The sequence below is a fragment of the Brassica rapa genome, chromosome A07 (assembly GCF_000309985.2).
Source record: "Brassica rapa cultivar Chiifu-401-42 chromosome A07, CAAS_Brap_v3.01, whole genome shotgun sequence".
Lineage (NCBI taxonomy): Eukaryota > Viridiplantae > Streptophyta > Magnoliopsida > Brassicales > Brassicaceae > Brassica > Brassica rapa.
This window is the reverse complement of record NC_024801.2, coordinates 15858852-15873689: the sequence shown is the minus strand read 5'-3', so window position 1 is coordinate 15873689 and position 14838 is coordinate 15858852. Positions and strand designations below refer to the sequence as shown.

Below are 14838 nucleotides of genomic sequence, written 5' to 3'. Positions count from 1 at the left end.
CCTTAAAATTGTAATTTTTTTAAAAAGATAAATAATGAGTTCGACAAGCGGGATCGATCGATCCAGCTTTACAAGTTACAGTGGATCGATCGATCCCGATAATTATTCAGAACAAAAAAACGCGAAATATATACTGATCGACCTGGTCCATTTCACTCGATCGGCGAAGGTCGATTCTTTACAGATCGACCGATCCACTAAGGATAGATCGATCGATCCCGTGCCCAGGAAAGAATCCCAAATCGATTTTTTTGGTTTTGTATGATTATATCCGGGTTGATTCCCACTTGATTTGAACCGACTAAGCATGATTTCAACTCTTTAAACTCGATTTCTCTGGGACGAAATCCTTAATTTCCCATTCACGAACAAAGGGGGAGAAAATCAAATTCTCACCCAAACTCGATTTGTCGTTTTTTTTTGTTCTTTTTCGTTTTTTTTTTTTTTTTTTTTTTTTAAAATCGATTTTTTAAAAAAATATATAAGTGAATATTCTCAAATATTTTGTTTCCATATTTTTAGGAACTGATTTCTTATCCGTAGAATATAACTAATATGTAGAAATCAATTTCTACAGTTTTGTAGAATTATAGTAATTTTTAGAATTTGATTTCTACATGTTTTAGATTTATAGTAAATCTGTAGAAGTCGGTTTCTACATGTTTTAGAATTAGATTAATGTGTAGATTTTGATTTCTAAGAACTTTAGAATGGTAGGTTAAGCGCGGAATGTGTATTCTACATATTTGTAGAATACTCCTATTTACGTAGATCACGTATTCTAAACATTGTAGATTCAATGAAAAAAGTAGATTTCGTTTTCTACTTCGTAGAATGTCATTTCTACTTTTTTTAGAACATAATCTGAAATTTATAATTTTAACTTTTTTATAACTGGAAAATATACCATTAAGTTCATATAGGTATTTTAACAAATGTTACTATTTTTCCAAATTTTTTTTGTTTGTAAAACTATTTATTAAAATTATTTTCATAAATATTAAAGGGTATTATAGGAAAATATGACACAAAATATAGATTAGTCTAAAGGGACATAGTTACTATTTTTTTGCTCTAAAAAAACAGTTTTCCCAAATTTAAAAGGCTCTTCTTATGTTGACTTCATGTTCGTAAGACTTGCTATTTTACATAATTAGTCATTGGTAACGAAAAAAAGGTTTTTCTGCCTAAAATGAATCTGCATAAGTGGATTATTGCATTTAGTTCACATTATAACATTTATAATCAACATATACGAGATGTGTATATTCGATCAGATCTCATAAAAAAGCATTGTTTAAAAAAATGTCCTCCCAAGATTAAGATATTTTGGAGCATATACTGATTGGTTAGCACCTGAAGTCCAAAATACAAATTGTTCAAGCTACGATTTAGCTTTACTCAAAAACAATTGATGAATCAAATATATACGAATAGCAGATATAGAACTTCAATTGGTTTCACATGTTGCACAGTACCATTGGATCTAACAATTAGAGATCTACAACATAATCTGGATAATCTTTTTGAGAAGACATGTAAGAATACGCAAGAGCCGGGACTTTGTTGCTTTTAAGAACAAAAGACCCGACTTGGATTCACCCATGGAGGAAACAATATTATTGATTCAATCTAACGCATCTCTAGTTAGATTTCCACGAACTCAGAAATTCAATTTCATCCTCCCGTTCACCCCATATCCTTCAATGAAACCACAGAATAAGTTACTTCGGAATGAAATCGAACAGAACCAGAGAGAAAGACATAATCAATACCTGTAGATCTTCCAACCATGGCTTCAAAACAAAAATCACCGAGCCAAAGTCCTTCCCAATCATGGAAGCCGAAGATGTCTCCAAATAGGATTGTGGAAATGATTTTTATACATTCGCGGAGACTGGAGAGAAATCATCAATAAATGAAAGGATTAGTGGTAAAAATCTGAAACGTTGAAGACGCGTTTTCGGAGACGGTGTGATCTGAAGAGGCATGGCCATCTCCAACATCGAGAAGGAATAACATGACGATGTGGCTTCTCTATTGAGTATATTCACCTTTTAGTATTGTTAGATACTGTTTTCTTCTCTCTTGTGCAGCCATCTCAGCAGACAGGTCAGAAAGTCGTGCTCTATGACGTTGACATGTGTCCGGTTGGTTCAAAACGCTGCACTTCATTTAGTTTGAAAATCCGATGAGCTTTTAACTGAGCTTCTCATAGATCTCTGAAACGGTTCGAATTTGAGGTCTTCAATGCGTTGGTGTGTTTTCAGGTATAAATATGTTAGGATTTTTTTATCTCGAAATCATCTCTCTTGCTTCTTTCTTTGCTTCCATCTTTGGGTGAAAACGACACATGTCCAGAAGAAAATGAAGATTTGGCGTTAAAGGGAGCTTCATTAGAGATTGAAGGTTGATCATCAAATCCAACTGAATCAGCAACATTAGGTTGTCTGGTGTGTTCGGGAAGTGGCATCATTTCCTCTCCTTCTCTTCTAAAACGAAAATCATGAGTTATTTTTTTTATATTTCCTTTGGGTTTTTCCAGATCTCTCTTTGTTATCTTTGTGTCAGGAGCTGCCTCCGCCTGATTAAAGTGGAAGGCTATATTTGGTATCGGAATAGTTGGGTATGGCAAGCTTACGGCACTGATGCGCAGCAATGCGGCGGTGATGCTTAACGCATGTTAGATGCGTGTCCTGGTGATGTGGACTCAAGAAGATCATTCATCAAACGTGGAAGGTTTCTGGATGCATCTCCAATTTGGGCTGTATTTTGTTTAAATTTTTTGGGCTTCTCCTTTATTGTAAATTCAAAATCTGATACCAAATGTGGTAACTCCCAAGAATTAGTCTTCCCAATAGGATAGAATCAATGAAAATTTAGTTGACAAAAAAATAAAATAGTAAATTCATTTTATACAAAACTAAAACAATGTGTTGGCCAACAAAACGCTGTAAAGAGTAAAAACAAAATATATAAAGAATATCTATACTATTAAAAGGGAATCACTCCTAAAAAATCTACTTAAACAAGGTTGTTGGACCATTTTATTAGACTTAACTATTTATTTGGTCTTAACTTATATTTCTCTAACTATATAAATACTTTACATAATTTATATGAATTCATTTATTATTTTCTCATAATCTATTATATAATTACTCTAACAATAAATCTATATGAATATATGATAGATTATTCAAATGTGATCATTACCACATATAATTCTATTAATAGTATAAATTTTTAATGATTTAGTTATGTTTAATAGGTATATAATTTATATTTTAAAATTTTAAGTACTCATTTGGTCCTTACTTTTGTTTCTATTTTTTCTATGCTCGATTATTTATGAAATTCAGCTTAATTTTGAGTTTTTTTCCCAGTTTGGTACGGTTCAGTGCACTCAGTTAAATGTACTCAAACCTATATATTATCTCTTATATAAAAGGAATTTATTTAATTTCAAAAATAAATCCGCGCTTTCTAAGCACGGGTCAAAATCTAGTATGTATATTAATCCATTATATTTTGTTGCGTCTTTGGCAGATACTATTAAACTTACGATAAAATAAATAAAACAAGAAAAAATAGATAAATATCTATAAAAACCATATGATACAAAAAAAAATAACAATTAGAACATCCATGTGGCCCGTCAAACATGACGGCATACCTCCAAAAAACACATTATTGTAGAACCCTTCAAACAAATCTAAATCTTTTTTGTCACTATTTTTAAAACAAATAAACTCTATACTCCGAGCAATGTAACTTATTGTTTCATCTACTATGTATTTAAAGTAGTAGAATAATTTTTAGAATCTTAAAAAATATTAGTTTATTTAAACATATATTATGCATTTTATTAAATTAACTATCAAATTGATTAATAGTGTATAAAAATAATTTTTTATTAAGAAAAAATACTACAAAATTACCTAAAATAATTAATATATATGACAATTAATTATGACGGTCAAGTTTGCGCCTGTTCCCACTTTCCATGTGTTTGCGGAAATATGACGTGGTCTTGGCCTGATTTATGAATGAACTGTTACAAAAAAAAATGACAATTAATTATTTTATTAATAAAGATTTGATAACAATTTTGTATTTTCCATCCTTTTAGCTTAATTTTATATTATAAAAATACTATATAATATGAATTTAGTTTTTTTATATTTTATATTTGAATTTTTTAAAATGAATATAAATTGCTAAAATTATTAAAAAATCCTATCTTGAAAATAATGTGAACAGTGATTTACTAAATCAACCGCGACTATAATTACAAGTTCAGACAAAATAAATAACTCCAAAGATTAGAAAAAGATCAACTTAAACTCGTCAACAACAATAAAAATAAACCCCAACAATTGAGTTGTGCGTGGAAGCATATTTCAAAATACAAAAAAAAAAAAAAAAAATTGGTCTTTTCTTTTCAAAATAAAAGCCTAAAAATACATGAAACAACAGAATCAACTACACAAAAAAAAGAAAAGAAAGAAAAGTCAACTTATATTTTCCGGTTGCTGGGACTAAGTTTAAAATCAATAAAAAGGAACCCAATCTGGAGAAACATTCAATTGGGCTTATCCTAATTAAGAATATTAGTTAGTCCATCTTCATCTTGAGATTTGACAAGTGGGACTCTGCCCAATTTGCTCCATCTCCCAACTTTTCTTTGAGGCGACCTTCTCATGCCTTGGTACATATTCCTATATTTTGAACCAAAAAAGAAACAGTTAGAAACAAATTTTAATTAAATATAGTCGTAAATAAATTAAAAGGAGAAAATAACCTCGAGTTTCTTGACAAGGTCTTTTGCAGAAGGAGCAGAAACAATGATATGACGAGCAGTTGGTGTAATGAAACCTTCTTCCACTGCTTTGTCTATGAATGATAACAATGAATTGTAGTATCCTTCCACATTCAATAGTCCCACCTTCACATTCGTTTTTAAATTATACAATCATTAGATATAATTCATTAATTATGAATTTTTATAAACAATGTAATATAAATGGAGGCGAAATGATTACTGGTTTATCATGGATTCCAAGCTGCGCCCAAGTGATTACTTCAAGAAGCTCTTCAAGTGTACCATATCCACCTACGTAAATATAATATCCCCCATTAGTTCTCATTTACTAATCAAATTTTAAATAGATATTAGAATTTTCGTTAGAGCATCTCCAATGTAAAACTTCATTTTTTCCTCTAAAATGAAGTAAAATAGAAAATTGAATAAAATTGCTACAATCCAACTCTATATCTTATTTCATAATGGAGTAATGAACAAAAAATATATTACTCTAATTATGGAGTAAACTCCATTATGGAGTGAGATATGAAGTTGGGTTTGAGCATTTCTTACTCCATATTCCATTTCACTTCATTTTAAAGTAAAAAAATAGAGTGGAGTTGAAGATGCCCATAGTACAACGTAAAAAGGGTAAGAAATTGTAGTAAACGTGATGTTAATAGGAGAATTTTTATGCTTACCACTTTTTTGGTATCATTATTCATTTTTATCACCACTAAAAAGATATTTTCAAAAATAATTTATTCATTAAGTGGTAAAATACTCTTATACATTTGTTATATATATATATTAAATAATTATTTAAATAAATAAATAAATAAAATAAAAATATTTTTTGAATATTTTTTTTTCAAAATTTCTTTTGAAACTATTTTTAAATTTTTTTTAAGTATTTATTTATATATTTATTATAATCCTAAATTTCACATTCTAAAAATCCTACTCCACCTCTCAACTCTAAACCCTAAGTCTAGATTAGTTAATCCTAAGATTATAAATGTTTTTTACCCTTCATTAAAAGTGATAATAAAAGTGGTTAGTGTAAACATGAGAAGTTGTACTATAAATATGATATTTTTGGCAATTTTCCATGTGAATAATAAAATTTGCATGTTTGAACCATCTTTTTACCATGTTACAGAATGGTAACACAAGAGATGGTAGACTTTCTACCAGTACAATATTGCTAATCAAAACAATAATACATTAAAAATGTGGATAAGAAAAATGAAGGAACCAACCAGGCAAAGCAATAAAAGCATCAGAGTGCTTAGCCATTTCAGCTTTCCTTTCGTGCATGTCTGCTACTGCCTTCACTTCTCCCACTGTCTCTCCTGTTATCTTTATTCACATATACAATTTACAAATTATTATTATTGTTATAGCCATTCAGTACCACTTGTGTGTGTCTTATGTATATTCCAAAACAAAATGACAAAAAGTCTTACACACTCACACCACTTGTTTTATGGTATCCATCCTCCCACAAAATTTTATTTTGCAATTTGTGAATCTGATAAATGATTCGACTGTAATTTACAAATCCAATTTTAGCTATATGCAATCATATGTTAGCCCATTATGTTGTGATAAAGGATAGGTGTAATGATGATTTAGTCTTTCGAGATGGTTGTCTTATATTTATCACTTTGACCCCTTTCGTAGAAAGCTAATCATATTTTGGGCAACATATTGGTGACATTAATTTTTTTATTTTAAATCACTCAAAATCTCTAAAATTAATAAAATTGTTTTTTAAAAGAAATAAAAGAAAAAGGAAATATGAAAATATCACTGCCCAATAAATTGGAGGCTTTTTGTCTCAATTGAAACCCTCTATGATATAAGACAAATATGCGATACATGTCTAAAGATAACATTTCTGAGGTTGATGTATATATTCTATTATCTACCACCAATTTGTCGAAATTCTTTATTTGTTGTATGAAAAGTGGCAAAAACCAATAATATTATTTTGGAGTTATATTTCGGACGTACCTCTTTTGGCATTAGTGTCTTGGGGATAACCCTGTAGACAGTAACAAGACAAAACAGTTAGTTTTAAAAAATAAACGTCACAAATACTACTACACGTATGCTAAGATTATATCTTTTAATAATTGTTACATTTTAAACTTTAATGACTGGAGAAAACTGAAACTAAAAAAATGTAGAAAGCTAACCCGATGACATGGCGACCTCCATTGTAAACAGCTTGAGAAATCAAACCCATTAAACCAATGCTCCCTCCACCATAGACAAGATCGATATTTTTGGATACCTAGGAAATAAACATTTGGTTTTAGTAGTTGTTGTCATAGCTAACTAGTAAATACAACTGTCGATAAAAGAGAGAAAAAATCACACACGTAATAGTGGATAAAGATATTGTAGAAAAAAACTTTAAATGCGGAAACTCCATAATCACATTTTTGGTAAGAGTACTTATGAAAGTACATGAAAAAAAAAAAAAAAAGTACATGAAAAAGATGGTAAAAAAGTATGAGCGTTCCAATAACAATTCAACTAAAATAATTTTGAATTTCATCCCTTTTTATTTTCTAAGCTTTGGAACTATACTTTTACCAGTGACCACAGTATGCACAAACTGACGATGATATTCTTCCGAATAAAAACCATCTAAAGAAGATAATGGGCAATTATAATTAATATGAATAGTTGGCTTCACTGACTCTAAATGGCTAAAATGATTTAGTGAAGACATGTTATTGAGTAAACCCACCTTTTTGTTTTGGTGGTATATGTAAATTTATAATTTATTTGACATGCAACGTTTGATATTCAAAACAATATATTATTGGTAACCGCAAAATTTATCTCAAATATTGTACGGACTAATATCAATAAAGATCCATTAGTCTTCTCTCTGCTATTGCTAATATACACCAAGTATTGTTAGTGTGTTTGAGTGAATACAAGGTGATTAAGAAATGGTATAAGCTATCTGTATTGTTTTGCTTTTAGTTTGTTTTGATAAATGCCAATTTAATAGCAATATAGAGTTAACTAAAATGAGCCATGAAAAATCTGAAATAGAAGGAATATCATGTGGTTTTGGTTTTCCACCGTTTCAAAATCTGAGACATGAGTTCAAAGGTTTTCAAACCGAGAGAGGAAAAAACAGACTTTTTAGGGTTGCTCATAAACTGTGACAAAAAGATAAATAGTTTAATCTCCAGATTCAAAGCTACTTTTCTTGTATATACAAAACGAAGAACTAAGAAAAGCAAATAATAAAGAACAAGATTCTAAAGAAAAGAAAGAAGAAGAGAACACGAAAGAAAGAACTTGGAATGTTTACCAGTTCGGCTCCGAGTTCGATAGCAGCATCTCTGTAACTGGTTTTATTACCAGCACTACTTCCACAAAACACACATATTCTCTTGAACTTTGGTTCAACTTCCATCTCTTTATCTTTTTTTTCCAGTACACAGTTTTGTTTTTTAAATACTGAAAGAAGAATCTCTTTCTCGTTGTGTGTTGGTGTGAATGTTCTTTGTACATACATATAGAAAATTAGAGGGTGGGGTAATATACCCTAGCTCATACGCTTCCTAATAGTAATATCTTCAAAATAAAATTTTAAAATAAATTAATAATAAATATTAGCTACATGACTTTGACATATTTTTTTCTTCCTAAAACATGAGTTTGACATTCTTTCATAATAAATACTTAAATAGATAAAAATGCTTGAGGAAAAAATACTTACACCATCTACAATGGCACTTTATTTTTTCCTCTATAATTTAATCTAAAACAAAATAACTCTTTATATAAAAAAATCTCACTTTTTTACTCCAAAAATAAAATAAAAAGTGTTATTCTTTTATATTTCACTTTATAATAAACTATTTCTATTATAGAATAAATACTGTTGGGATGAAAGTTACTTTATAATAGAGTTATTCTAAAAAGAGTTATTCTATTTTAGAAAAAATTAAAGAGAAAAATTGAGTGGTGCCATTGGAAATATTCTAAATATTTTCTTATCTATAATGTTATATGCAGATAAAGAATATACAATTACGCCGTTCAACAAGAATAAAATAAAATAATTACAATGTACTGACTTGTCTTTGATAAAAAGTTCACATTCATAATAGAGAAAAAGACTAAGATAGCACTAAACCAAGTTTTTGTTCTCAAAGTAGCATTCAAGGCTCAAAATCACAAAAATATGTTTCATTAAAGAGGTAAATATACACTTATACCCCTTGGGTTAATTAATCCAAACCTTAGGGTTTAGAGTTAAGGGGTGGGGTTTTGGAATTAGGGTTTAAAATTTTATAAAAAATAAATACTAAAATAAAAAATAAAAATTTTAAAAACAGTTTCAAAAAGTATTTTTAAATTATAAAAAGAAAATTTGAAAAAAAAAATAAAAAAAATTTCGAAAAAAAAAATTTCAAAAAAAAAGTTATAAAAATTTCAAATCTGAAAACATATAATCTGAAACTATAAAAAAAAAATTATTTTTTCTTTTTTTATTTTAATTATTTTTATTTATTTTTGTTTGTTTATTTAATTTTAAACCAAGGGTATTAGGGATATTTTACCCTTTAATGAATATCATTTTTGTGATTTTCTCCTTCTTGTGCTATTTTTGAGACATAAACTTCAAAAGGTGCTATTATTGACAATTGCCCATCATAATATCACATTTGTATTTATTATTATCACAAAGTACCTATGTGTGGACAAGGTGGATGACATATGTTTCGTAATTGACGACTGGTTTCTGCTGCGAACAATTAAGATATTAATTTTTGATAGAAGGAGACTCAAGTATCAAACAATCAAATCGAACAACAAATTGAACAGAACAAACAAAATAACTGTGGTTAATGCTTAACAATCAAACGAGGCTAAGATGATCTCCACCAAGGAACCTTATTTTGAGGGTAGATGATTTTCAAAATGAGGATTTGAAACTGAGTTGTTCCAAATATAAACATTAAATAATAAATATATTTTAAATGTTATTGTATATTACATGTTAGTCTTCAGCTTTAATAATAATTAATTAGAAACACCAAATTTTTATAAATAAATAATCAATACACATTAAAAATGGAAAACATAATATTTATAATTCATATATAGATTTTGAATAAAAAAATATTTTTTTAAAAAAATATATCAACTAAAAAGGAGTTACAAAATGGTTAAATTACATATGTATAATATGTATATTTCACATAATAATATTATATATTAATAATTTTGAATTTAACACATCTATATGTTTTATGTACTAATAATAATATACATGTAAAGATATATTAAAAAATTAAGTGAAATATAATTATAAAATTTAAAATGATGCAAAATTAGATTAGTAGAATTATAGGTAAGTTATAAAATCTCAAAATTTGAGAATTTGAAAGTCTGTTGAAGAGTAAAAATTTTCAAAATTTGAAAGTTTAAGAATCTGTTGGAAATGCTCTAATAAAACAAAGTTGAGAACAAATTTGGAGGACATATAATAAAATTAAATTAGTTTTTAGGCTATGCTACATTCCTTTTTGAAAAAGTGAAGCAAAAATTTACCAATAAAACAGTTTAACTCAACGAAGAGTTCAAAGGAGTCCTCCACGATTCTTCATCGTAGAAGTCTTGGAACATGTAACTGGGACTATTGGGCTTCCTCTCTACCTCCTTCCTCATATATCAAAATTGCAAGGGTGTTCATAGTTATTGATCTTTCAAAACCTCTGCCAGAAGTCATGAATGTCTAGTTTGAATCTGGTTATACACATCCAGTTGAAATCTCACATCCTTGACTCCCTCTAACTTGTGATAATTGTAAAGAAGTTGAACACAATATTTGTAGATGCTTTACTGGAGCTCCAGTCCCTTGCTCTTTCTGCAACTCTTCAGCTCGAAGAAGAAAGGAAAGGATGAACAAATCTGAGTCTCCTATATCTATTCAAAAATTACAGCCAAGTATTTAGTGGATCCTGATAAGAAGAAAGGGAAACAAGTAAAGACTGCTTCTAATCAGAAGGAGATTGGATTTTCTAGAAGGAAAAAAAAGTTCTAGATCAATTCAACATGCTCCATCCTCAACTGCCTTGAAGAAGAGGTTTCTTTTGAATTCGACTCTGAAGCTGGCGCTGAGTCTACATCTTCGGAGTCATCTTCCAATTACTCTTCAGGAGAAGATGATAACACAATCCCAGATTCTATGTTTATCAATGTTCTCTCGAAGAAAAAGCGAGAAAAAGCAGCGGAGAAACAACCCAAAAATCATCATAAATTATGTTAGTTGACCTTTTCTGTTGTCAATTGCATATAGTTGAATAATTAAATACTCATTTTTGTGAATTCTGGATTTAAAATTATAATCATGATCACGTTTAAAAAATATATTACCGTTGATTATTAAAAGATTTGACCTTTTAATCACAAATTTTTACAATCATATATTGAAGTATTATTCTACACGAGCTGTAGTTGAGGAATAAACATGTGGATTACAAATACTTAGATACACATTTTAACTTAATTTTAATTTGGATTTCTTTTGTAGATAGCAAACTATTTACTTACATACCGCTTCTTTAAAATTTAATTTCAAGAATAAATTAAAATTCATGCCCTTTCTCAATGGTCATCTTATTTGAAATCTATTAAGATGATTTTTTCACGGAACAAATGTCAGTGTGTCACAATGAAAGTTCAAGCAAGCAACATAGTGATTGACCAACAAACAAAGACCCAATAATATATGAGTGTTATTCTCGGGGTCACCCTATGAGTTCACCAACCAATAGAATTTTGTTATTTTATATTCGATATCTTTTAGAAAATGAAAAAAAATATTGTCAAGTTATATTACGATTTAAAAATAAAAAGTAAAAAATAAATAAAAAATAATAGTAGTTACAAATATTTTTTTTAACATCGTCAGCTAAATCCTAAAGTCTAAACCCTTGGGTAAACCCTAAACCCTTGAATAAATTTTAAATTCTAAATCAAAAACACTAAACACTAAAACACTGAACCCTAAACTCTAAATTTTAAATCCTAAACCCTTGAGTGCTTAGTGTTTTTCATTTAGAATTTAGAATTTATCCAAATGTTTAAGATTTACCGAAGGGTTTAGGGTTTACCCAATAATTTATGGATTATGATTTAAAGTTTAGTGTTTTGCTGACGACGTTAATTTTTTTTAAAGTAACTACTACTATTTTTTATTTTTATTTTATTTTTTTTATTTTAAAATCATAATATAAATCGACAATATCTTTTTTTTGTTTTTTTAAAAAGATATCAAATATAAGATCACCCTAACGGGAAGAGTTAAAAAAAATCAAGTTATATCTAGGATTTTTAGTAATAAAACCCTTCAGCTAAAGATGGATCATAAAAATAATCCTCAACTAAAAATTCCACGAAAGAAACTCTAAACTTTAATTATGTTAACGTCTATCACCTTCCGTCACAGAATTTTAGATGGAAGATGACTGACATTTAACGGAATTAAAATTGAGGGTTTCTTTTCTCGGAGTTTTAGTTGAGAAGTTATTTGCTATTCATTTTTGGTTAAAGGTTTTTATTACTAAATAAATTTTAAAATCTTATTATCACTTATGCATTATTTAAAACTCTTACGGTCGATTTATAAGTATTTAAACTAAATTACAAATTTGTATACAATATTTTATCAATTTTATAACCGTTTTATAATTTTTAATATTCTTACAAATGATTTTATGAGGCTTAACAATGGTTTTATAAACTCTTATAGTTTCTGCTACTTGTTAGAATGAAATAATACATGGTTATTCGTAATATTGCTAAAATATGAAGTAATGCAAAAAAGCTTTACAAAGGAGGAAACATATAAATTTTTTTTATATTACTATTAAAAAATATCAAATAATTTAAAATTAAAATTTAAAATATATTAAGTTATAAGTAGTATTGATGATAATTAATTAGTTTAGAAATTCAACATTTCTGCTTAAAGTATGGCGTCAACATTCTTCTCCTCTTTACAATAATTCTGGATTTCAGGTCATACTTTCTTCTTTTTCCCATATGCATGATTATTTTTTTCTCTTTGATGTCTGAACCAATATTAATCAATAAAAATATATCTTGTACTTACTCTTCTTGCTTAATTTATTTACTTCATGTTGTTTTTGTAGTACGACGAACAACCATATCTTTAATTGTATAGAACTATTGTTAAACCTTATTAATCATTTATAGATCTTCATAGATCAGTTATAAAAATTGATAAAATAATGTATAAGAATTCAAACATTATTTTAAAGACTTATAAATCGACTCTAAGAGTTTTAAATAATGCATAAGTGATGATAAAGATTTTAAAACATTTAATCTCATTTAGTAATAAAATCCTTCAACTAAAGATGAATTGCAAAATAACCCATCAACTAAAAATTCAAAGAAAAAAACTTTCAACTTTAATTTCGTTGATCTCTGTCACCCTCCGTCTAAAATTTAGTGACTGAATGTGACAGACGTTAATAAAATTAAAGTTGAGAGTTTCTTTCGTCAAATTTTTAATTAAATATTTTTTTTACGATCTATTTTTAGTTGTCCCTTATATCTACTATTATATCTTAAGAAAAATAAAGGGATTATACCAATGCTACTTACAAAATGAAAGGTTTAAAAGCCGCCTCTCCTACACACGTCTCTTAAATGTGTGGACGTTGTCTCACTATCACCATCTGTGCCACTCATCATTTTGGGTGTTATGTAACCGGCAACTTTGTTGTATCCCACAAATGCGGTCCTAAAAGCAAGAGTCACAATCTGCACCGTAATTAACTTGTCATTTATCGCATCTTATATATTCGTTTACATACATAGCATATAACCAAAACTGACTCTCTTTTTTTTGCTCTTCTTAATTTTTATAATATTAAATTAGTAAAAATATTTTTGATTTTCAGATGTGAAAATTGGTTCGACTACGGTGAAGAATCTCTGTGAAAAGGTCTCCAAGTTGTTTAAAATGACGAACTCACTGAAGCACAATCAAAAATAACAAAAACATGTCACGTGATCGACTATGTTCTGGGCAGTAAGTAGACTCGAGACCTTCGAACACTACATGCACCGTCTCTCACAGAAGTTAAGAACATTGGATGAGGAGGAAAGCAAAAATGAAAAAGCTTAGGAATTAGGCTTTGATTAGTCTCTAAGTTCACATGAATATATATATCTCTTTGGAGTTCAAGTTTGGATCTTAAACTCGTAAAAGCTACTTGTTGTTGTTTCTACATTTTTGTTTACACTTTTACACAGGAGTACAAGGGAGATGAAAAATAATTAAAAAATACCTTTGAACTTTTCTTTTGTTTCTTTAAATCTTAAGCTGTACTAGTCTCAACATTATAAAGTGTTCATTTTCTTGTACCTGGTGAGTTCTGGCAACAACATTCAGTTACGGAAGAAAAAGTTTTCCTTGACTTACATAATTGAATTGGTTAAATGTACGTTTTACATGTATTAAACGAGATGTACATAGGATAGCCTACTGTCCGAGCTGGCTTGCCTGCCTCAGCTACAAGGCCGAATGCACTAATCCCAAAACGACCACTTCATTTTTCGGCTTAGTTCTTTTGTGTGACTGTGAAGAAGACTAAGCCCGATTCACAAGTCTAAGAATATCTTGACCGGTATTGTTCTGGACCAAGAGAGATCTCTACCAGTTCACGATAGTGTTCACCAGAGCTAATGATGTGGTGAAATTGTTGTTTTCAAGAAAGAGAAGGAAGCAAAAGATCAAGTTAATCGGCTTCGGCGATGATATCCCACATGTAGCTATTGAGTATTTAAATAGTAAATTGTCCATGAATGATTTACTGGTAAGCAAGTTAACAATTCAGGTTTGAAGCCAAGGGGGGATCCATGCTTGATTTTAAGGGGTCACATTGAGCTTTAACCCAACATAATTTGTTTCAAAAATAAATAGATCAAACAACAATATGCATTTAGAGAAA

The 14838-nt window shown here is 28.9% G+C and overlaps 1 protein-coding gene and 1 long non-coding RNA gene across 2 annotated transcripts; one reads left to right on the top strand and one right to left on the bottom strand.

The window, feature by feature from the left end:
• Positions 1–929: 929 nt before the first annotated feature.
• Positions 930–4456, top strand: LOC103829724. Its single transcript, XR_004449132.1, has 2 exons — positions 930–2270; positions 2572–4456. It is a non-coding gene; the product is annotated as an uncharacterized LOC103829724 (long non-coding RNA).
• On the bottom strand, positions 4361–8403 carry LOC103829723 (cytokinin riboside 5'-monophosphate phosphoribohydrolase LOG1). The gene is made up of 7 exons (XM_009105421.3): positions 8151–8403; positions 7012–7109; positions 6827–6857; positions 6070–6169; positions 5046–5116; positions 4805–4948; positions 4361–4721 (listed from the first exon to the last, which is right to left on the bottom strand). Exons 1-7 carry the CDS (start codon positions 8355–8357, stop codon positions 4629–4631), a joined length of 744 nt encoding a protein of 247 aa, XP_009103669.1. The 5' UTR covers positions 8358–8403; the 3' UTR covers positions 4361–4628.
• Positions 8404–14838: the final 6435 nt, after the last annotated feature.

Excerpts from the sequence above, each read along its gene's own strand:
- LOC103829723 (XM_009105421.3), bottom strand. The coding sequence starts at position 8,357 with ATGTATGTACAAAGAACATTCACACCAACACACAACGAGAAAGAGATT. Across the intron at positions 6,858-7,011 it reads GGAGGTCGCCATGTCATCGG|GGTTATCCCCAAGACACTAA; the intron begins GTTAGCTTTCTA and ends TACTGTCTACAG. Across the intron at positions 6,170-6,826 it reads AGACACTAATGCCAAAAGAG|ATAACAGGAGAGACAGTGGG; the intron begins GTACGTCCGAAA and ends ATGTGAATAAAG.